Genomic DNA, 24,713 nt, shown 5'->3' with positions numbered 1-24,713 from the left:
GCTCTCTTCAGCAGAGTTCCTCAGGTGAACTGATAATAACAATAATTTATTTCCACCCGCTCTATAATCACTGGACTCAAATTCATGTTCCTTGTCTCCTCCTTAAACTCCTGCTGGTGATAACCACAATTGCATCCTGCTGAAATAGGATCTGATTCCAGCCTTCTACAAATCCAGTTTTTGTCAAGGACTTGCTTTTCCTTGCAATTGACTGGGGCGTCTTGGTATCCTACCATAGCTTTTTTGTTTTTTAAGATTTTATTTATTTATTTGAGAGAGAGAGAATGAGAGAGAGCACAAGACGGAAGAGGGTCAGAGGGAGAAGCAGACTCCCCGCCGAGCAGGGAGCCCGATGTGGGACTTGATCCCGGGACTCCAGGATCATGACCCGAGACGAAGGCAGTCGCTTAACCATCGCTTAACTGAGCCACCCAGGCGCCCTATCCTACCATAGCTTACCCTTCTCTCTTCCTATCTCTCTTTCTCCTTTCCTTCTCCTCCTCTTCCTGGGCCCCACCCCTTCTCTCTTTCTCTTGCACTACTGTTCCCTCCCTGTGGTGCTAGCCTTATGTGTTAGTCAAACAGAAGCCTTACTTGGGAACTCCAGCAATGTTTCAGGGACTATATGCTTCACCATGTAAGGAACTGCTATCTGGCTCACAGTGGTATACCAGATCCATGGAATGGGGCTGGTCTTATCAGACACTATATCTGATGTTATCTTTTATCATATAATTAAATGTGTTTTTCTTCTTTATGCATTTCTATATGGTTTTAGGGGAATCATGTTTATTATGAGGCAAAATATTTGAGCCCCAAATACTTGCAAATATGTTTTTGACTTTCTAGTTGTTTGTAAGGCAAAAACCAGTTTAAATGGCATAAAATAATTTGATGGTTTTCAGTGGCCTAACAACACAAAATGAGCTATTAGTGAAGTTACCAGATGTACCTGGGACAGAAACCCAGCTAAAATATGGCTGGGAAGACCTAGCATTAACTATCTACATGCCAACTTTCCACTGGGTAATGACTTCTCTGCCAGTCCTAAGCCTTGACCTAGGGAAACGAAGTTTAAAAACAATACAGTCTATTCAACAAGACTGTGTCTTTAAAACCCACGTGAACTTAGTGTAAAAGCATACTGTTATTATGAATCTATCTGCAAAGCTATATATACCTTCCCTGCTTTCTAGTCCTTCCCTCTTTGTCAAATGATACTAGGCTTATTAACAAACCCTAATTCTCCCACTAGTCCTTGCTTTCATTCAATATATCTTAGGGCCTTAGCTTAACCATCCTTTCGTTTTTTATTTCTTAGACAATTTTTTCCTTCCCTTTTATATTCTTCCAGCTGGCTTCCTATCTTTGTCCATTCTATCTTTTGCATAATTTACTATGTTCTTTATGTCACCCATCGGTCAATGACAGCCTCCTCATGCTACAAGGCTCCCACATAGGCATTCAGGGGACAGAAAAAAACAAGAAGGTCATAGAAAGGAATGAGAAGGTCATTTCAAGTATGAGTGCACTTTTCCTGAATTTATACATATTTTAGAGATAGGGTAAGGAGAACATCCTTGATTTTATCAGTCATTTCTAATTAACGTATTACATTTGTCCAGAGATAAAGTACAGTATAATGTTTTGCTCCTGGGAAGTTTTCCACAAAAAAAGTGCAGCATTTGGTGAACATCACTTTGAATTGTTTCTTAACACAGAAGATATTCTGTAGTGTGAAATTAAATCAAGTATTTATAGAAAATACCACAGAACATATAGCAGCCTGTTTATTCCTTTCACGACATGCCATCATATACTGGAATAGATTTATGGGAGGGTGTTGTTCTTCAACATATTTAATGTTATGAGTTAGCCCTCATTATAAAATTTCTCCTTCTTTGACAATAGAATTTTTAGCAGACACCTGCTTATCCAGAATACAGGCTCCATTTCTCAGCCCTTATTGCTAGGTGTGGCCGTGCAACTAAAGTCTAGCACATGAAATATGAGAGAAAAAGAAGTGTGTCCCTTCTGGGTTCTGCCTTTACACAGGAGTGTGTTCAACCCTGTACTCTCTCTTTTTCCCACTGACTTGACTATCTATGAGGGATCAAGGTGGTAAAGCAGTTAGATCAAAGAAGCCTAGGGTTTTGAAAACATAGAGGCTACATATTGGTCCAGAACTCTTTATACCCAATTATTATGTGTATGTGAGAATAAAGATATTGTTTAAGTCACTTTTATGCTGGTTTTCTACAACAGCAGTCAAAAGTACAGCATAAACGATATAGTTTAGTTTATTGTTGGAATGTGAGATTTTTGTTCGAATGTGGAATTAGGTGTCTTTTCAAGGTTCAGATCATTTTTGCATATTTTGGAGTTTATATTGCTTTGTAATATGGTTTATGTTTTATGTGAGCAAATAAACATATGTTCGTACATTTATATAGTATCATGGTTATGCAAGACTTTGGGGACTATTGCAATAGTCTCTAGAGAAGACTGAATTTTGAACTCTCTTTAATTAGCTAACCACCATCGAGAATAAATACACTAGTTCTTTAAAAAAGTCTAACCTCAAGTCTTTCCCTACATATTTTCCATCTTCACATCTCATTTGGTTTAAAGAGACCACTTCTTAGATTGACTCCCTCCTCCAGATTTCTGTGGAATTTGTCTCTGAGAATTGCTCTTAACCAGCTGCCTTACCCCAAAGACCCACCCACGCTCTATAAGCACTGGTCATATGCCGCACGACCTTCTGACCCATTTGCTAATGTCTGTTCCTAATCTACTTGGTTTTCCTTTGATTTCAGTGGCTTCAATTCAATGATGTGTTTCACCATATTTAAGAGAATTATTAGCTTAAAAGATTAATATTTATATATCCTACAAATGCAGTCCTCTCCACTTGAGACTCTTAATAAATATATGTGTAGCTATCCGTGATGGCCAGAAATAACACTGGAAAACAACAAAAAAATACATCATGCAAAACAATGAATGCCTGCCAAGATTTATAGGTTTCAAGGAATGATAATGTATATCTGAAGTACAATGCTATTTCAGTACCTTCTGAGGATCATTCTTAGAAGCTCTACTTTAGTTTTCTTCTTTTTTCCAAGTCTTAGAATCTTGATTATATCATGACCTCCCCCCCAAAAAAAATCATGCTCAAAAATTCAATGAAGGATTTGGTTCACTCATATGATCATCAGATAGTAAGCTGATTAAAGTTCTCCCACTAAAATTTTATTAGTTTATATTCTACTTCACCTTTTCATGCACTAACATTAAAGCTGTCACCATGGCTGACAAATAGTTTTACAGATATAGACAATTAAGCAAATTCTTTTCAGCATCTGGTACCTAACCCCTTAGACATAAAAATGTGGCTTGTGTGTCTCCCCAAAAGGCCTATCTCTTTTTAAACAATGTTCACTGGCATTAGGAATGGAGTAGTTGATTGGAACTCTTGTCAATATTTTGAAAAACTTGTTAAATATTGGTTTCCATTTCAAAGGAGTGATGATAATCATAATAACTATTTAAGGGGTCATTTTATGCCATGCAGAAAATGCTCCAAATAGTTTATAGATCTAATATTTTGTTTTTGTACTTTTGTTCATTATGTGTACTTCATCCATAATCCTATCACCTTTTATAAAAATTATATAGGAAAAAAGGTGAAAATCCCCTGCTTCTACACTTTTAATTCCGTTCTTTCAAAGTAACTGCTTTTAACAATTTTATGCCTATTTAACCAGAATTTGCACAGTCTTATTTAATCAGAGAGCTTTATACTCCTGTCCCTATTTATATCTATATACACACATTTTGTCCTATAAAGTTGGTATGTGCTAGAGATAGTGGTCTGCCACTGCCTTTTTCCACATACACTATATCATGAGCATTATTAAGTTAATGCACACAGAACTCACTCTATTTTTTTAAAACTTTTTTTAAGATTTTATTTTTATTTATTTGACAGAGAGAGAGTGAGAGAGCACAAGTAGGGGGAGCAGCAGAGGGAGAGGGAGAAGCAAGCTCCCCGCCGAGCAGGGAGCCCAATGCAGGACTCCATCCCAGGACCCTGAGATCATGACCTGAGCTGAAGGCAGTCGCTTAACCGACTGAGCCACCCAGGCACCCTCACTCTTATCTTTTTTTTTTTTTTAAAGATTTTATTTATTTATTTGATAGACGGAGACACAGCAAGAGAGGGAACACAAGCAGGGGGAGTGGGAGAGGGAGAAGCAGGCTTCCTGCCGAGCAGGGAGCCCGATGTGGGGCTCGATCCCAGGACCCTGGATCATGACCTGAGCCGAAGGCAGACGCCTAATGACTGAGTGAGCCACCCAGGCGCCCCCTCACTCTATCTTTTTAATGGCTACATAGCATTCCAACTATAGATAAGCAATAATTAAACATTCTTGATGGAAATTTAGGTTGCTTCTTTTTTTGTAAGTAACATACAATATAATGATGAATATCTCTGCCCATATATTTTTATGAATTTGTTTTACTATTTCCTTTGATAGAGTTCTAAAATGGCTAGTTGCCAATTCAAAGGTATTTTAATATTCATTCAGTATAAAATAGAACAGAAATTCCTACAGACTTTGATTATAGAGGCTTCTCCCATAATCATACTTTTCCAGAGTAAATCCTAAACTTGAAATTTTGCATTTAATCTGTTTCTTACAAAGCATCCCAAATGAGCTATAGAGTCAAAGCAAATATTCAACCAGACAATGCCATAACACTTTAGAATGATGAAATGCTTTAAATAGAATATTTAAGTTAGAACTTGTAAATAGGTTATAATTACAGCTCTCATAATGTAGCCATGCTATAGTGACATGTCCAAGAGCAAATTCTTTCCAGCATTCTTAGTATTGATATAAATGTCCAAGTGGTGAGCATATGTTTCTGGAATGTTTAATGTTTCTGTCGGCTGTTGGGCAGGGTTTGTCTTATTTTAGGGGAGCTATGTCATAGGTCAGTTAATAATTTCTTTTGTCATTATTGCATTCCCAACAGATTTGATAGGAAAAATGGACGTTTCTGAAAAAGTGACCAGAGCATGCCAATCATAACAGCTTTATGGAGCATTAATACTTTAATACAATATATGAGGAAGGAAGAGTTTGCCAGAAGCACAGAATGCTCTGTTGTCATATAGTTTGAGCACATTGATCTTTGTTTTCAAGTCTTGGACTTCATTTAAACTAACTTATGATAAAACTATGGACCTAGTTTGTTAGCAAAACCACAGTTTATGGAAACCAGACTTTTTTTTTTTAGCCACAAAGAGAGTTAGAGATTTTCTTCCTCATTGTAGATAGCCCCAGTTGAACAGAACTAAGAACACTGGTTTTGTGTTAGGAGAACTGCAACTATGGATTAGTATTATATCATAAGACGGGGGAGGATGTTATCCAATTTACAGGGAGTTTTCAATGCCAATGACCATGTTGGGTTTTTAGAAGAAATTATATTTGTACTTATATCAGGATTGCAAAGCACTACATTGTTGGAAGAATTTGGAGAAAATCCTAAAGATAAGACAAACTTTGGCCAAGAGTCTACTAGCTAAACCATGCTTCCTGTAACTCCAGTCTTTGCTTCTCTCACTTGGAAACTTCTTAGGGGAATATGGCATCTACAGTATTAGTCAAAGGGGACTTGGCATCAAGAATAATTTCAGTTATTGGCTCTTTTTGGTTAAGAGTTAAAGAAAAGTTGATACATCTATTGATGGCAAATGTGCCAGAATATTATTTAAAATAGTATCAGCATAAAGGGCGTAGGGGATACTGTTGCCTTTGTATACTTAAAGGAGTGCTTTTCCACATGTAATTCATAGCCCTTTAATTATGATAAAACATACTTTTTAAAGGGAAAAAGAAATAAGCCCAAATAATTGACATTAAATAAAGAAAATACTATGACTTTCTTTCTTTCTAAAAACTAGAGAACACTATTCAGATAGGCCTTGACCTATGAGCTATCTGGTGGCTATTTAATCCCAATTAAAGAAAGCAAAACCAATTCTGTCTTCAACACAATTCCAGAATACAATGTTCACAAACTATTATAAATACTATTAGTGAAATGAATCGGTTATTGATATTTTAATTTTTGCAGATTTTGACGGTTTCTCCAAGAAGATATCTCAGAGTTATACAGCTACACTATAGGGCAAAAGAAACATTCACATATCTCTTGAATCTGAGCAAAATAATAAGTGACGGCCACAAGGATATTTATAAAATCCCCAAAGCCAGATAATCTTTGCATGTGTCTTACCTTTCTTTTGCGAAGCCTGACGGGGTTATCTGTGGGCTCCTGGGTGGCCAGAGTTTCCTTTAAGTGTAAACACTGCATGCCATCTCCTGAGCTGACCTGTGGGAGACTTTTGTTTTGATGTTCTGAGAAACCACTCTTCTTGAGGCCATTTTCAGCTGACATTCCACCAGGGCAGGAAGGAGGTTGCAGGAGGCAGCTTCTAGAATCTGCTTTTAATAACGGCAGTCCTCTGTCCATGCAAGGAAGAGCCAAGAACTCACCCTGTACTACGTCGCAGGTGTTTCTTTCATGTTCATCTTTAGGGAAGTCAAGTTTCCTTCGTTGCTGAGCAATTACAGCAGAATTAAACAATTGCTTCTCAGGCACAATATCTTTCACATTCGAAGAGTCACATGCATTTATTTTGTTAGATGCATCTTTTTTTTCACTTAAGCTTATATCATTGCAAAGCTCCAGGCTTTCACTTACAATGTCAACAACTTTTTTCTCCCCCCTTTCTTCTACCAGTGCTGAGTCAGCTCCAGCAGCCATTCTCCAGGAATTACTTGGGTGACCTTCCATGACGGGCAGCATCTTTACTGAGGAGCCTGCTCCTCTGTTGCTATGTTGGTCTGATATTTTTTGTCCTTGGGCAGTTAACATCTGTTTATCATCTGTAATATATGGATCGGAATCGGTATCCTCATCAGAAACATGCACCAGTGTTTCTGTGCTGGCCTCCAGAGAAAGAAACTGATCTCCACCTTCGTGGCTGTCATTTTCATCCACCTCCTTTGAAATGTGACCCATGGGCCTCCCAGGAAAGTCTCTCAGCTCTGAACCATGGCAGTAGTCTGGTAGTGAAACACACCTCTCTTTACGATCCACATTTAAAGATGCATCTTTTTCCATACTTGCCTGCAAGCTGTCAGCTACTAGTCCATGATGACATGCTGGGTTATAATCATCAGAATTAAAAGGCTGTCCCATCCATTGGGTCACATGTTCTTCCCAGCTTCTCTTTCTGATAGCTACAGACATGTCATCGTAGTTTAACAACAGTTAGAGAGATACGTTCCATATGAGACTAAAGGAGATGGAACTTGATGAAAGATGACTTCATATGCACTGACTGAAGAGGAGAGTGAGTTTTGTCATTTCACCACCTATTAAAAAATGTAAAAATATATATATCGTTCAGGATCATCATTCTCAAGTCAAAATATATGTTGGAAAAGAGAGCATTTAATCTGTGTTATGAAAGATTAAGTAAGAGATCTTACAAAGCTTCTATTCAATGGCTTGAATGATGTTACTTCTTTAAGAAATCGCCTCGCTTTAGAACAAAATTTTGCATTTAATATTTCTGGTCAAAAAGCAATGACAACACTTTAAATGCAGCTGGATTGATTGACCTACTAATGAATGAAGATATAAGTACTGAATGTTTGAAACTCCCTTAAGAACATATTTGCATTGCAGGACTTAATAAAATTCACCAAAAGAAACTTGTTGCTCTAGCTTCCATGCTTTTGTGCTTTACTTTTATGAACACAAGTCCTTATAGAAATCTATTTGCTGTTTGGTTTGAATTGCAGCAAAAGCCACCAGGGAACCGTTCATGCAAAATTTGAGCCATAGAGACAGCATGTGCAATGTCTTAGTTTGTGAAAGAGCTAACGCGGATCCCAAAATCCCAGGATGTAATTTACTCCGGGGAATGATCAAGAAGCTTGGAACAATCTAGTTTAGCTCCTATTAACACATAATTCATAGGAAAGTGTAATGCAGACCACTGACCATGCCTTAGGATAAATACATTTACATGCATGCTATCACTGTTAACTACTAGCTAGCAAGTTTGTTTTGTTGAAGCTTAGAGACGTTATATAAGTTGCCCAAGGTCAAACATCCAGGAAGTATGCCAGGATTCAAACTCGGCCCTGGTTCTAACTTAGACAGCCAACAAACTTCACTGTTGCCATGGAATGAAATTCTACCTGTGCCGCTTCCCTCCACCTAGCTTTAGTATGTCTAAAATCTAAACTCCTTACATAGGAATTCAGCGAACCAAAAAGAAGATGTGAGCGTGATAAAACAATTGGGACAATTCCTCAGAAATTTCAGTCACATTCTTTTTGGCTTCTAAGGAGTTTAGTTTGTATACTGCTATTAGAATTTGACCATAAAAATGTAAGTAAACCAGAAAACCAGGCCTAAGATAAGGTAGAATATAAACACATTCCAGGTAGCCTTTCCCTTTTTGCCCTGAATTATTCAAACCCTCAGTTCAAGGAAACAAATTATACCAATGTAAACTGAACTTTACAAAAATGAATAATCCAAATGTTGTCCCATAATGAAACCAGATTATTGGACCATAAAAGAAAAATCCCATTCAAAAGAGCAGACACTTCTAGTTTTTCCTCCACACAAGAACTGTCAGCACATAATATGGATTGGCTTATTGATTTCGGCCATAAACAAGATTAACTGCTGTGCTGGTTTTGGGTCACTTCAGTCTATTGAAAAAGATTCTGAGTCCCTACCAAAAATTTCAAGCTATTCTGACTAAGCACTTGCCAGAGAGGTAAATAGTCCCATCCTGTGAAGACCAGCGGAGTTAAGGAATGTGCTAGAATTTGGTACCCTATCCTGACCAAATATCTTTCTGGATACTATCAGGTTCCCTCAAAGGTCCGTGACCATTTGAAAATGGTCAGCCTGCACATTTTCCATGTTGGCATTCATTTTGTACTCAAAAGAAAATATAAAGTCCCCGAATTCCATGCATAAGTCATTATAGTGTGGGAGGCTACGGAAAGTGGAAAAAACGCATAGATGCAGGCCAGAAAATTTCTGCTTTCATGGGCAAATTTGGGTTGTAATAGGGCGGTTCTGTTTTAGATGCTTTCTTTTCTTTATTTTTATCCAGTGTAGAGAGAGCAGGCTAACTAAAGAAATGCCAAGTGGTATTACTGTGTCATTCCTGAGCCACATTTACATTTGAGACTAAATTCTGGATTCATTTCTTTAACTAAAAAGAAATTGAGTTTTATTAACTCCTTGGGGGACAGATTACATAAAAGTTTTACCCTTAGGACCTTACCATAATATTAATTTATTTCACTCAACCTTGGCAAATAGGTGAGTGTTTTTATAATGTCAAAGGTAGACAGTTCAACAAGTTCTGAACCACCTAGTTGCTAAGAGAGATTGTAAATTTGGTGGATTGAACACATGAAAGCATTAAAACTCCTGTCCTGCTCATCTGGGTTCTTTGGACATTTCCAAATCATTCCTGTGAATATATAGTGTCTATATTTTTTAAGACAAAATTTCCTAATTATCCTTATGACCACCATCTCTACATTTTCAGTGCTCATTCCATATCCTGTGGTCTGATAGATTTTTAAAAATTTTCTCTCTCCAAACTTTGTTATTCACACTTCCTATTTAAATACCTTTTATAAGCTCTATAGTGAAAATCTGCCTCCATGATCTAAAGCCTAAACAGATAATTAAGAAGAAGGAATACCAGATTACTGTCAGTCGCATCTGAACATATTGGCCTCATTTTCTAAGTCATCTGAAATGACTAGAATCCATCCTATAAGTTATAGATGTCTTGGTAAAAGACTTGATTTTTCCCTATCAGTCTCCTCATCAGACTGCTCTCTTTAAAACTATATTTCTAACTATCAACTATCTATTTTGCAAATTTCTGTTACATGTTCTTGGTAATCCTTTTTGTGCATTTTCATTCAGAATGAGCTCAGCTGCTGAGGATTTGGATGAAGGATCTGGAAAAGCGTAGGTCATTGCAGGATGTTGATTTTATGAAGTGAATTTCCATGGGGATTTTTCACTTCTTAAATGCATGTGTTCAAACACCACTATATTCATATTACAAGAGACTCTACGTACCTCTAATGTTGTAACAATTCTGGAAAATGTTTGTAAAATATCCAAATTTGCTTTTTGTAATATTAGTGCATAAGATGTTTAGATGCAAATTAATTTCAAATTTATTATTTGAGTTAATTTTGTAACATCACTCCTTAACATAAGCATTTTATACCATACAGTATTTTAAAGTTAATTGAAACTAAACATAATTATATTAAAAGACAACAGCAATTAGAGACATTCTAGTCTGAGAATCACTGACCTATATCTCATAGCAAATGATCATGCTCTCCTTTGCACCTGCTTCTGAAATAAACACATTCTATATTTTGGCCTGACAAATGTCCTTAGAGAAGATTCTGATGATCATCACCAGTGCTAATTCTATAGCCTGGAGAATATGATGCAAATAAAGCACTTGTGGCTGAAATCAAGTGGGCAAGAATGAAGAACTGATAGCAATGCTGCCTGGCCAAGATCAGTTCTTCAATCCTTGTTTATTTAGTGCCCAGTGAGCCCCAGACACTCTGCTAAAGATTGGCGATACAAACCTAAATAATATATTTCACCTTTCCTAAAGGAGCTTACAATTTTATGGGAGAAACTCATGTAGAGAAAAATAATATGTCATCTCATGGCAACAAACATCATGTAAAGTTTAATATAAAGCACAGGGTCATCAGTTTCCTCTTCCTCCCTCCCTCCCTCCCTCCTTTTTCAATAGTGAGTCCTGTGGGATGATGGAAATTTTAGGTAGGTCTTTCAGGGGAGAAAACCCCTAAATGAGGCCCTCTGTGGTAAATTTCCTGCCTCCACAACATCCAGATCAAATGGGAGCTGAGGTTCAGAGTTTCACTGTTCTAGAATCACCTCTTTGGGAAAGATGGCAGAGGCAACAATAAATTCCAGAGAATTACTAACAATTTGAAAACCCATTTGACATCTTGGAGGGGAACTACATTTCTCAGGTGCATTCAGAGAAAATTGAGGGGAGAGATTTAAAAAAAAATTTTTTTTTTCAGAAAATTTCACAGACCTGTCTTCAGATTCAAGGGAATTTGTGGAGTATGCAGTAATACAAGAAATGAAAGACCACACCAAGAAACATTATTGTGAAATTTCAGAACTTTAGAGGTAAGCAAATGAATGTAAATGTTATCAGAGAAAGAGAGAAAAGAGGTTATATATTATGCATTGGGAATCTCAATGTTATTGGATTTCTTAATAGCAAAACTGGAAACAAGACAGGCAAATATATCTTCAAAATTCTGATGGGAACTTATTTCTACCTTAAAATTATATGAGGAGACTGAAAAATATCCCCCCTCTTCTCAAGAAGCAACTGGAGGGCTAGTTCTACCCAAGTAAGAGAATAAATAAAATGGAGAAGACATGGCAACAAGGGAGTCAGAAACTCAACACAAAGACCAGGGGATGGGATTGTAGCAGGCAATCATTTCACATAAACCCTAAAGTTCTCCATAAGAGATATCTCTAAGGAAAAAACCATGGAAATAATAGATTATATGAGGTATGGGACCACATTGAGAGGAATTCATAATAAAGTCAAACAATTTAGGTGGAAGAGTTAGTAATACTTACATAGAAAACGAAAAATCAATTATTACCTCCAGGAAACACAGGGTTTTAAAAGAAAGGAAATATAATCATAGTACACTACCTGGCTTAGCTGTGAATTTTTTGTGTGGCCAAATAATGCAAACAGCAAATACTGCCTTAATAAAAAATTATGAAAACAACTATTTTTGAAGCATAAAATTTTTGTAGGGGATGGTGTTAGGGATGCTGAGAAGAAGAGTCTCAGAGAGCTGACTCTTCATTTTCCATAATAGGAATTTAACAAATAATGTCCAAAATGGCAAAAAATATAGTATAACCATACTGTTTAGAAATATGGAGGTAATAGGAGAAACAGCTAAAGAGAGTTTAAATTGTTATAATTCTGTGTGGTATTTGCTTGAGGCAAAAAAAAAAAAAATTCCGAATCTCAGAAAGCATGTTAAATAATAATCTAAATTTAATCTAAATTTTAATATGTTCCACAGCAGTAATTTTAAGATTGACTTGATACATAAATATGTCTACATTTCCTCTACAATATGTCCAATAGGACCCAAATATTCCCTGTATTCCTTTCCCCTCTCACCATACCACCCCCTCACAAGTATAAATATACCTTCCTCCTTCCATTAGCACAATAAAGGTGCCAGTTTGGGTATTTATTTTGGGCCAATAATGTCATGCAATTTTCCATAAGATTCTTGGGTGGTTTTTTTAATGGGCTTTTTCTTCCCCCAACCCTTTTAAGAACTCCTGCAAGTCAGGACAAATATTCTTAGTGATCCTCTCAGCTATAGCCTTCTAAAATGTTATCTGAACAGAAGTTTTAAGGTACAGAAAATAAAATGTAAATAACCTTAATTGAGTAAATGCATATGAAAAGAGAGATGCTCCATTGCATTATTTTGCAACTTCTGGACACCTCATCATAGTACTTAGAAAGATGGCAACTTTTCTCATTCAACCCCTTAAACACTTAAACGTGGGTATCTCATTGTATCCTTTCAGAACACAAATGACATACATATGCATACACTTACACAAACAAAAATTTAAAAATATAGGTATATGCACACACACACACACACACACACACATGATTGGCTCCCAGGTTGTTTTAAAACACCTTCATGCAGATCCTACGTATTTAATAGAAGGGAAAATACAAGCATACTAGTACTGACACTTTCTCTTTATTTTTCTCTTTCCTTAGGTGGCCTCAGTTGCTTTGGTTTCCCTTAGGGTCTTTCTTCTTAATTGCCCATCCCATGTTAAATTTTTAGGTCATGTTTTCCTTCTACAACTGCTTTAAAGCGTATCTATGTGTAATATCTACCACATAGCATATTCTCAGTCACTGTGGGAAAGAAGAAAAGATATGGGGAAAATAACCTCCTTTTAATTACAAGTGGTTTCAACTCTCTAAAATGCACTCTTAAAAGAATAAAGAATGCATCTGAACCGAGAAAAGAACATTTCTAGGTTGACCCACTTTGTTGTTAATATGGTAAGTCAGTGAAATGGAGAGATTGGGAATCTGAACACCCTATCATGATTTGAAATCATAATGTAGACTAAGGCCTACACTCAGGGAGTCACATTTGCAAATAGAAAGGGCCCCCAAACCACTTAGGAACTGAATTAGACAACTAGAATAGAAGCAACAACACAGCCATGACCACAGCTTAATACAGTTCTACAAGTATGTGCTTGCTAGCTTCAGAGTAAATCTTTACAGTGAGCATTTGCAGAGGCCAGAATGAAATTCATTTTCTTGATGGAGCTGTCAAGGAACAAATTATCTAGCAAACCAAATTGTGCACATTTGGGCATCTTCCCACTGCTCCCCAGCCCAATGATAACATGAGGAGGAATGCTTTTCATTGCCAAACTGATGTCTCATATTCAAGATGCTCAGGAGCAGTAAGAAAGCGTAGGCAGATACGAGTTTTCCTAATTCCTTTATGTAAATGCATGAACAAATAGCCAAAAAAGATAACACATTTTAAAAAAGCATTTCTATGAGTCTAGTCAGGAGTCGGAATAGCCAACTTTTAGTAAAAGACAATTGGTGCTTTTCCTTTAAAATATTCATGCTGTCTATTCCAAATCAGACAGGGCTAGAAATAGACTGTGGGAGAGAGAGACCTTTAATAATATGATAGCATGAATTTATCTCCATATGATTTCATGCAGATTTTCTTTCTTTGGTAGCAATCTGCATCCTAATTCTTCACAAAATCATTGCCCATCTACTTTCGCATATTTTGTCAGATGTTGGAATTTACTCATTATTCCTCATTAGCTGTCTCTGGAAAACAAACTCTTATTGAAATTCTTTATTGGTAAGTTGTTTGGTGAAGCTTAAAATATTATATATGAAATAGCTTCCATGTATTTAGGCTGTCTAGATATAAAAAATTAGTAAATTATAGAATAAACCACCCATAATGAACTAAGTCAGTGGAATAGGCAGTATATTACTTTTTCCAAAGGACACATCCAAGCTTCCATTATTTTTGGTCTTTAGAAGAAAAAGGAAGAAGTGGGTACCCGATTTAAAAATATTCTTTTAATATCTATCTATTTTTATGTAGATCTCAACTTTACTAAGCTTTTCTTCTACTTAGCTTTCAGAGTCAAAGATTCCAGGAATTAGGCAAATGTGAAAATGAACTCTGTCAGTTCGCTAGAAGTTAGCTCATCATAAAAAAGCAGGTTTCTAAAATTGTAAAAATTATTATTCCTGTGGTGCCCTATTTTTACCTTCAGTTTCCTGCTGTGTAATGCAGCCTCAGTAATTTCTAATTTTTTTTTTTTTTTTTTTTTTGCAGAGAGGAGCCCAGATACTGGCAGTGTTTGACTTACTACCACTTACAGCTCAGGTCAACCAGCTCTCCAGATTCTCTTAATGTTTTCTTAAGTCACCCACATGTAATTTGAGGAAATCTTGGAATGCTTCATAATATTTGCCTGATATCACTAAGACCTTCTGGGGAATAACTGGTTTCCAAAAGATCCCCAAATCCATACAGTCATGGGGAACAAGACTGCATCATGGATGCAGTAATTTGTAGGTATGTGTATTTTCTTTGGGTTTCCCTATTTTATTTTATAAAAGTACACAGTTTTCTCAATGATAGTGTTCCATCCTAGGCAGAATCCTTTGAGTATTTAGAACTCTACTGTATCTTAGATATTTCTGCAGATAAATTCATTAATAATTAACCATTTGGGTTTTTGCCTTAATATCTTTTTTTCTACAAAACAAAATCCCTTACAACCAAAGAAGAGTATTGTCTTTGCTCTGAACTTGTTTCAGTTGAAAATTTTCATGTAAGAGGAAATAGATTAGAGTTAAATTTGTCATTAAGAGCTTGGCTGCCTTTTTTTTTTTTTTTTGAATGGCAAAGCAGCATTTCTATTCAACAAGGGACACGGATTATAATGCTTTATCATCAGCATGGTGAGATGTGTCTTTGCTTTAAGTGGCCACTTTCTATTTTTAGTTTTGCTATCATTTCTAAGAACCCTCTAACGGTAGACACAGTAATCACTAACTGCAAATAAGAGATATGGCTACATCCACACAGGTGCTTGGATTGCTAAGTACCAACAGAATACTGAGATTTCACTCATTCAAATAAGTACAACTTTCACTGAAATTGGGAACATGAAATCATTGGGAACTTAGCTACTTCTGTTAGGTCAGTGTCCTACCAGGGGTTGATGCCTCTGACATCAACTTCGCCTGCTGTGCTTAACATCTATAATTCCCATCTTATTTTGTCATCAACCTATGTACAGTTGAGCTTGTTTTTATTACCAAGTGTTCCTCTATATACCCAACTAACAGTAGGCACATTGAAAATTTTGATCATGGTAACAGTAACAGTAACAAAGGACTTCCATTTACTAAGCATTTACTGTGGGTCAGGTACTGTACGTACACTATCTCCCTTGGTAATAGTACTCACAAATACTCCATGGAGTAGTTGCTATCATTGCCTTAATTTTATAGGGAGGAATTTTGGCAGGACTTAGTAACTAGCTCAAGGTCAAATACCTACTGGTGGGCCAAAGTTATTATCTCTAATTTTTTTTTTTTTTTTTTTTTTTTTTTTTGTGAAGGTAAGATGCCTGTTAAAGAACCATTGTTTTTTTCCTGGGGATTTGGATTAGTTACCTAATTTTGTGTCCCTCAGTTTTATCACCTCTGTAATGGGAATAATGAAACGTTGTTGAAGGGAAAATAATAGTATTAAGCTAAAATAATAATACTAAGCTAGTGATACATGTAGCACATTTAATCCATTGCATATTGTGAGAATTCACTAGATGTTCAGGGACATGATGCTGCTGCTAATGACAAAGATGATTCTTTTAGTTTTTGATTGATTTTAGCCACAGAATCCACGGCTGAGTATGAGCTGCAACTATCCCTTGCATGCCCATGTTGTTTCAATATAGATGAGCGATTTGACCGAAATGTGAAACACCATGAGTCTTTCTTCCTTCCTTGACTAACTGACCTATGCTTTTTTAAACAAAGATTTGTTTGTTATACTGTGTGCAAAACAATTTGCCCATACAAAATCTCATGTGATGCTCAAAATGACCCAGTGATATAATTGTTATCATTATCTTCCTCACTTTACCAATAAAAAGCAGAAGCTCAAAGTAGTTATGGGGCATGCCTCAAATGACAGAACATCAAGTGGTGAAGATGCAAATCAGAGCCAGCTTTCGGACTCTGCCCATGAGCTTTTCAGTTCACCACCCCATTTAAATTGTGGAAAATTCACTAGTGCTCTGCTGTCACTGGCTTCACGTAACTTTTAATTTTAAACTATTTCTGGATGCTCATGCTTCCTTCTGGCTTTTAATGAATTTGTAATGTCATCTTATGAGAATGTTGTTAACCTTTGGCCTCAGGCTCTGATGATTCTTGACAACCTCTTATTTTCTTTCCCCTGTAAAAATTATTCTATCATCACAGGATGTCTGGAAATTAAAAAAAAAAAGATCCACAATGCCCACTCTTTATCATCAGTTTTGCTTTCCTTTCTTTCCTCTTTCCCTCCGATTTATTTCACAAACATTTATTGACAAACAGGTATGGATAGCGTCTGACATGCTAGGCTATGTTAATTGCTGAGAATAAAAAGAAACATTAATTGAATTTCTAAACCTGCTCTGATCTTCCTACTTCCTTTCTATCTCATTTCCATCATAGGACTGATTTTCTCTTTGAATTATTTGAATTGCTTTGCTGAAACACTTTTACTAATCCAGTCTAATACAAAACAACTTTTTTACACATATAATTTGCACAATAATTTTTTCTACCCATCTATCTTAATTAGTGAGCACATTCAGATGCATGTGGTTTACTTTGCCTTCCCACTTTTTTTTTTGCATGGGAATCCTTATTTAATCTTCTCAAGTTGACTTACATACTCTCTAATCTACTGAATCATAATCAACAATCTCTTTTTAAGCAGGTCTCGAGGTCCACACTTCACCTTTATTCTGTTTAATTTCATTAAAAACGAAGTCCATCTATTTCTCAAAACTCTATGAATGACTAGCAATTTAATGCCAAAATAGAACCATGGAAGTAAATGTTGCATCCTGATATCCACACCAAAGTCAATCTGGTGTTGGACTTCTTTCCAAACTTGTTGGGTTTAAGTTGTGGACATAAGGGGTTTATCATTCACATGGGGGAAGAAGGTTGTTCCTTCTTCCAATTCCTCCAAATCTGGAGGTTTTTACTTTTCTCTCATCCTCTTTAAATTCTTATGTACAATTACTGACATTTCTCTATTTTCACCATATAATTCTCTGATCCAGATCTAGGCCAACTCTTTGGAAATTTGTTGTTCTGTAATGATTTCTACAGAAAGATTCTTATTGTAAGATCATACACTAATTCATTCATTCTCCAAGAAGAAACAAGATCAAAACAAAGGATTAATTTAAAATGTCCCAAATGTAGACTTATTTAAAGCCTACAAAACCCAATCCTCTGTGAGTGAGATTAAAGCATGCCTATAGTGTTTATAGTGAGGTGTATGGTATGGGCAGGTTTACGTGTGATCAGAAAATCCTCCTTTTAAATTATAAGATCCTTAAGAAAAAAATAAAATGATGTATGCTCTTTTGCTAGGCTCTCTGGTAACCATGCAGTCAGTTATATAGGCTACTGTTTCCTGCATTGATTCCTCATCCAGTAATGTGTAGGATGGAGACACAGAGAGTGTTGAATAGTGCATCTTTTAAGTGTAATAACATCAGGGAATTCAATCTGGTTCATAAAAATGGGGGAAAAAAGGATCATGACACACATTCCGTCTAAGAAATGGCATGCAGTAGAAATGACATATATTAGTTTTATGAGAAAGGTTCTTGCCTTGGAAAGGGCAGTGTTCAACGTGCATGGCAACATACACTGTCATATATGAAGTATGATACAGCTTAAGCAGCCAACTCTCTCATTTTACACTGCGCTGGTCAGACATTTATTTATATACTGTAAGAAATTCTATATTCTACAACTAAAGGACTTTGTAGAAGGCTCAGAGTAGATATATGAACCAATTAAAGGATTGAAAATAAGCTGTACAAGGGAAGATGAAAGGAACTGACTTTATTTGGCCCACAATGTACACTTATGTTTTCTTATGTCCATTTAGGTTTTCCATATTTTCACTGAGGAAAAACCCATAAAACTGGAAATAGGCTATAGCAATAGAGCTGTAGGTTAGATAAAAGAAAGAATGTCTGGGTACATGAGATCCTTAAACCGATTCTGATGTGAGGTAGTAAAATCTCTGAACGTCACTGGTTGGGACAGATTGGTTATGATACCATTTGAATACGAGGATATCAATCAGACAAGCTCCTTTCTAGCCCTACATTTTTAAGAAACATCAGTTTAAAATTAATATAATTATTAGCACATGGATTGATTTTCTTGGCATAAACATAAAATATAACAAAACAGTCACCAATGAGTTACTCCATTGAGGTGTTTGTTGAAGGCATAAGAAAACTTTTACATTTGAGAATATTTCATTATTTAGGTGAATTTAGTTCTTTTTTTAAAACCATGATTTTTTTTCCCCCATACTGTACATGCATGGCAGCTTTGAGCCTTTCTTATTTTTTAAAGAGGTACAACAATTATATGACTGAAAGTAGCCTTCTACTGGATATATTCATACTTTGTTCTGCATAATTATTATTTGAGCAAGCTGATGTAGTATAAAGATCTCTGGATTATGAAGTGGCATTCCACTGTCATCTCTTCTACTAGCTAGCAGTGTGACCTTGGACAGGTCATTTTTGAATGTCATTCCTCCGCTCTCTGTGGCAACCTCAAGACAGTGTTTGAAGAATTGATCTCTTAAGTTCTTTCCTTCCTTGAAACTCTTTTCAGGGATTTTATTAAATCATAATTCAGATAAGTCAGTATTTTATTTTTCACATGCTGAAAATAGTTTTTTAATCATATTTAAAAGTTTTAACACAAATTGTTAGTGAATAGTTAAAATATTATCAAGGTAACTTATTCTAGCATAGAATCCAATAGTAAGTTAGCTAATACAACAAATGGTCACCTTGTACTGTGTACAAGTTTAGAATTAAAACACTTGATTTCTTATGATCCAACTGTCAAACAACTTTCATCTTTCATTTATTATATTTTGTGTTCATCTAATTGATTTGGAAATATACATGAATATCTATTCCCTTCACATACCATTCCACATCATTTCTATAAAATAATTATTTTCATTTTTAAATCTTCAGAAATATAAATGCAACGGGATGTTATGCATAAGTCCATTTTATTTCAGTCATTGCTAGATTTCTTTCTTCATATATTGCACGTTTAGACATTTAAGATACCTTAAAGAGATTATAGCCCAGTGGAAACCTAATTTTATGATTGTATGAATTATGAATACATGATTGGTTTTTCATGTGATTGCAGTGATTTCTTGCTGCCTTAAAATAATAATACTGAATGTTGCTGTCATTGAGATTTACTTCAATTCTTCAAAAATGTTCACGTAAATATGACCTGAGCAGGGAATCCAGGGAAGTTAATACAAACTAAGTCCAATTCTAATATTTAAATTTTTGAAAGTCAGATTAAATACTATTTAGGATAGAAATAATTTTTGAAGTTTCATCTGTTTACCTTTTTTTTTTAATGAAACCTTTAAGCTGTACATTAGCAGCCTGCACTGTGGTTGAAACTGGTTTGGGGAAATACTGAGGAGTCCAATCTTCATACTTTACGTGACACATAGAATATTCTTTGGAGATTCATTATTAAGAAAAGTCACTCTGGTGCTATCTACTCTCCCTGTTGGCAAAGGAAGGGGAGAGCAAAAGAAATCATTTACACCTCACACTTAAGGGTGAGAATATGTATTTGTTTTGTATTATGCCATGGAATAGGAAACCTGGTCTTATTCATAAAAAAGTTAAGATAAAAAGGTACTAAAATAAAATCTTAGTTTACGGAGGAAAAGAGTAGAATCTCTCTGGAGCCTATTCTAGAACTGACATTGTGCTAAAACAATTTGACTCGCAGTTTTCTGCTCCCTAAACATTTTCCACTTCTAAATTTCATAGCTTAGCTCCCAAACGTAGGAAACCACCACTCTGGGCATGATGCTAACATTTCTGTCAAACTTTCTGCCTCTTCAAAGACCGCCTCAAAATATAAAGACAGAGAGTCCACAGCGTCTTACCTAGACAACGAGCAGCTGAAACGCCCAGGCATGACATTGTTCAACACTCAGGCTAGGAAAGAAGTCCGTCCCCGTGAGTTCCTCCAAAATATAAGTTCACATTTCGTGGTTGAGATCATGGCTCTATTCTAAGCAGTTTCACGCAGAGTGTGATTCTCACAAAAACACCCTCTGCAGCTGGAGGGAGCCTTGGCTAAAGCAGGAGTCTGTCGAGGCGTTCCTAGTGACTTCTGTCCACTCAATTCAGACTGATGTCTTGCGAAAGGGGCCTCCACAAGCAGGCCCAGATTGCCTGGGAAGCATTTCCTGCCTCTGAGGAGTGCATGTGAGAAAGAGTGCACGAAGCAGAGGGAGGGGGGCAGAGCAGAGCCCGCCTGGGCGATGTAGGAGTTCTGATTTTACACAGAACTGAAGTGAGTTTGTCAAAGCTCTTGAGGTGATTAGCTGGAGAGTCATAAAGTCGTAGAGCTTTCTCTATCCCACACTGCTGGTGAATTAAGAAAGAAAAGAAAAGCAAGGAAAGGAAGTAGTTTTCTCTCTCCTCTACAGCTTTCCCACTATATTAAATGTATATGCACAACTTCTTCAAAATACCTTCGCCGTTCTCCTTGCAAAAGATCTCTCATGAGAGCAAGATGAATTCAGAGTTTTAAAACTGTCATCCCCTAAACAGGAAAACTTTTGTTGTTGTTGTTTTTACACTGCTTACAATTTAAAATGCTGCACCCCTACATCCTGTACCTGAGAGGATCTGTGAGTAAAATCCCAAGAAGCTAGTAAATAGAACATGGTCTTCAAATCTCTCCCATCCCAGGAATCCTTCAGAGAATTAAAGTAGTTCGTGTCATGGCACATGCAGCGTTACCTCCAGTCAGAATCCTCCAGTCACACAAACGCAGTGCTGGGAAAGCTGAAGACAGACTCCATCTTGATCCTATTACAGTCTTGCTGACATTAACCACTTGCAACTTCTTCCATCCAGCATGACAGAGTCCCTGAATCACATCTCCAAAGCAGCTCACGGTATCTGCCTCCTTTGTCCGACACAAATTTTGTGAACTATCATCTGTTTATCTTTTCTGCTTTCTTGTGCCTCCACTGAATGACTTCCTCCTAGCTGCTCCAGGCTGGGAACTTGGACTACCATTTGGTTTTGATTAAAACCAGACAGCCAACTCTGGAGAATTTAGGGAATAAGCTAATGGAAACTGCAAGTATGGCTTTAATTAGTGCATCAATTAATAATAGATGTGAGTTTGTCTTATAATAAGATGACACAAATATCAACACAGAGGAAGCTCAAGTCCTTTCAGGAAAGAAGTTACACCAATTCTCATTCCTTTATGACCCAGAATTCTCCTTAGGGAAAGGGGAAGGAAAGAAGAGGGATGTGGCCTTGGGACATCCAGGTTGGGGAGAGGCCAGTGGAGCAGCTTTATTGTTTATACCAGAGAAAGAGGAAACAGTATCTCTGAGTTTAATTATCTTGCTTGGGTGAAATTGCTCTGTAATGTCTCCCTTCTACTTTATTTACAATCAATGGATTCTCTCGCTATTTATGACCTAAGCATTTTTTTTTTTCCTGTGACTGGTGATTAGATTAATCTGATTATTGGGTCTATGCAGCTTACAAATTCCTAGGGATTCCCCATAATGAGAGTTACAAGAACAATTCTAATTTCAGTATGATAAATGAGTAACATATAAAGAGCTACAAGAAATATTAAATGCTTTAGCCCTAAAATCCACTCTGTACGTCTCTGACATTGTAAGTAGTTTACACTGTTCATTTTTTTTTCCCAGTTGGTTCTTTTTATAAAGACCTGACAGATACCTGGATATCACAATGGCCATCTTTTTAGTATCCCTGGAGAATACTGGGTAGGCGGTAACTCAAAGTAGTATGATGTAATAACTACTATTTATTTTCTCATTGGATAACTAAAATCTCTCAAAATTAATGCAAAGCATGGACTATGAGAGAAATAGGAAATGGCAAGATTAACATATCACATGTGAATTTGAAGACGAGAAGCATTCAAACCCAAACACGTGGGCAGAAGAAAGTTTTAAAAGTTTCTATCAAAACATTACTGATTAAAAAATGAGCACTTAGATTCCTTTCATTTAAACTCCAACCATATGGCAAGAAGGAAGTCCATACTCTCCTAAATCCTTTAAAGAGCCACTGTCTTCATATTGATTGAAAATACTTCCACTGAAACCATGCCCATAGAATCTTCCCAGTAATCTTTGCATGTGCTCTTATTTTTATTTTAAAAATTAAGCACTAGAAGTTTGTGGAATTATTTTTCTCACAATCACATGATGGAAAGTGACCAGGTCCATACCAGAACTCAGATTTTCTACCTCTCGATTTTGTGTCTTTTCCCCCTCCCTCTGAGGGAGGGGGACTGCTTCTCTTGACTCACACTTAATTGCTGTGTGAAATTGGGAAGACTTCGTAAACTTTCTGAGTTTCAGATTCCCCTTTAAAAATAGGGACAACTCCACATAACTCACAGATTGGAACGCAGGACTAGCTTTATATACACATATATTTATAAATTTATATTTATTTCCCTTAGGAAAACACTGGAGCAGAATGGAATGAGAATTGATGTAAGTTCTTTCCTAAAATAACTTGTTTATCTCTATCTCTGCCCCTAGTCCTCTGGTCTTCTAGTAGATAGTAGGCGCTCAATAAATATTAGCTCGCTACTAATTCTCCTTAGCTAGTTTCTCCTCATGAGTACTATAATCACTCCTCACACAATCTAGCCTTGTTCCTGTTTATATTGGCCTGAGGTAACAATAAAACCCTATTCAAGTACATTTATAAATGCCTTTATAGATATCTAGACACTCTTAATACTAATTTTCTCCTTAATGTTCTCATCTCTAAACAAATAAGACTTCATGCTTTATTCTATTATTAGAAGGATTACTTCCCAAATCTTTAATCACTCTTATTTATTTTTCATCCTTCAGTTGCCTGACTCCAAACAAATCTCAGAACTTATATTCTCATAAAGGCTTTACCAAATATGAGTATGAAGATAAATGAGATAATTTCTTGATATTTAACATGATGTCAGGCATACAGAAGGGGTCCAAAGTATTTGCCCTCTTCTCCTTTCTGCATGTTAATCTAAATACATCACTTCCTTAAATGTTTGCTTCTTACTCTGTGCTAGATAAACTAATAAAATATGGTATAGAAGCAGTTAGAAAGTTGAAAGTAGAGTATCAGGGTAGGAGTCTGGCTCCAAAACTAACAACCTTGATGACCCCATGCAAGTTACTTAAGCTGTGTAAGCCTCAGTTTTAGCCTCTGGATCTAAGGATTTTTCAAAATTAGAGATGATAGTCCATGTAGAGCCATTAGACATTATGGCTGGTGCAGTATTCATTTTTAACTAGAATTTTTTTTACTATTTAAATTATCACGCTTTCTCATCCTTATATTGCTCTTCTGTGATAATTAAAAAAAAATCTATTGATCTTTTGAACTCTGCGTTAAATGTATGCATTTGGAACAGTTTTATTGGTGGAGAAATGATGTACTTTTTTTTTTAATAAGAAAGGAAAATAGCAGAATAAGGCTTAGAAGTTACTGTGAAGAACAACTTTCTTCCCAGGTACTATGATGTAAATAGTACACATCAGCTGTGACAGACTGGCCAATTCCCAATCGTCTTCAGGAAATCTGTCCCTGGATTTCTTCTACGGGATGGCTCAAGGACTCTCATGCAGTCCAACAACCCCTCGGCTGTGCAAAGGGAGATTTATTCTGTGGAAAGAATGTTGTACTCTTTGTAATTGAGTAGCAAACATCATTAGTTCAGCACCCACATTTAACATTTGTGATATTGTGAGTGTAAGTAGGCTTTGATTCTTTCCATTTGTAGGAAGGAATAGCATCATTAGAATGATAAACTTGTAATTAATACGCATATAGAGAGAATGGGTGTCTTTACAGCACTCCAGAAGGACCCACACGTGTACATTTAGTGTAATAAATGTAGGAGCATTTTGCCTATGAAAATTAATCCTCTCAACATCTGTATTTATTTGCCTGCAGCTTATTGTAGTTACCACATGTATGTCAAAGTAATAAAAATATATTTGACCGGATAAAATAAATATATTTGACAG

At 36.2% G+C, this 24,713-nt stretch overlaps 1 protein-coding gene across 3 annotated transcripts in view; it reads right to left on the bottom strand.

Annotated features, from left to right (window-relative positions):
- DLC1 (DLC1 Rho GTPase activating protein) overlaps positions 1-20,798 on the bottom strand; it is a 417,459-nt gene extending 396,661 nt beyond the window's left edge. For 2 of the 3 annotated variants that reach the window (XR_012381137.1, XM_073902378.1), the window contains exons 1-2: positions 20,556-20,798; positions 6,316-7,460 (exon numbers count right to left, since the gene is read on the bottom strand). Coding sequence is in view for 2 of the 3 variants with exons in the window: in XM_073902378.1 (XP_073758479.1) it covers positions 6,316-7,335 (1,020 nt within the window). In the remaining variant the exon portion in view is untranslated. The remainder of the gene's footprint in view (positions 1-6,315; positions 7,461-20,555) is intronic. The other variant, XM_025886236.2, reaches the window with a different exon arrangement.
- Between the last annotated feature and the right edge of the window lie 3,915 nt (positions 20,799-24,713).

The sequence above is a fragment of the Callorhinus ursinus genome, unplaced genomic scaffold, assembly GCF_003265705.2.
Source record: "Callorhinus ursinus isolate GAN/ISIS: 27379988/994484 unplaced genomic scaffold, GSC_fseal_2.0 scaffold17, whole genome shotgun sequence".
NCBI classification, from domain to species: Eukaryota; Metazoa; Chordata; class Mammalia; order Carnivora; family Otariidae; genus Callorhinus; species Callorhinus ursinus.
Note: the sequence above shows the minus strand (reverse complement) of the source record. Positions and strands in the feature narration are given on the sequence as shown.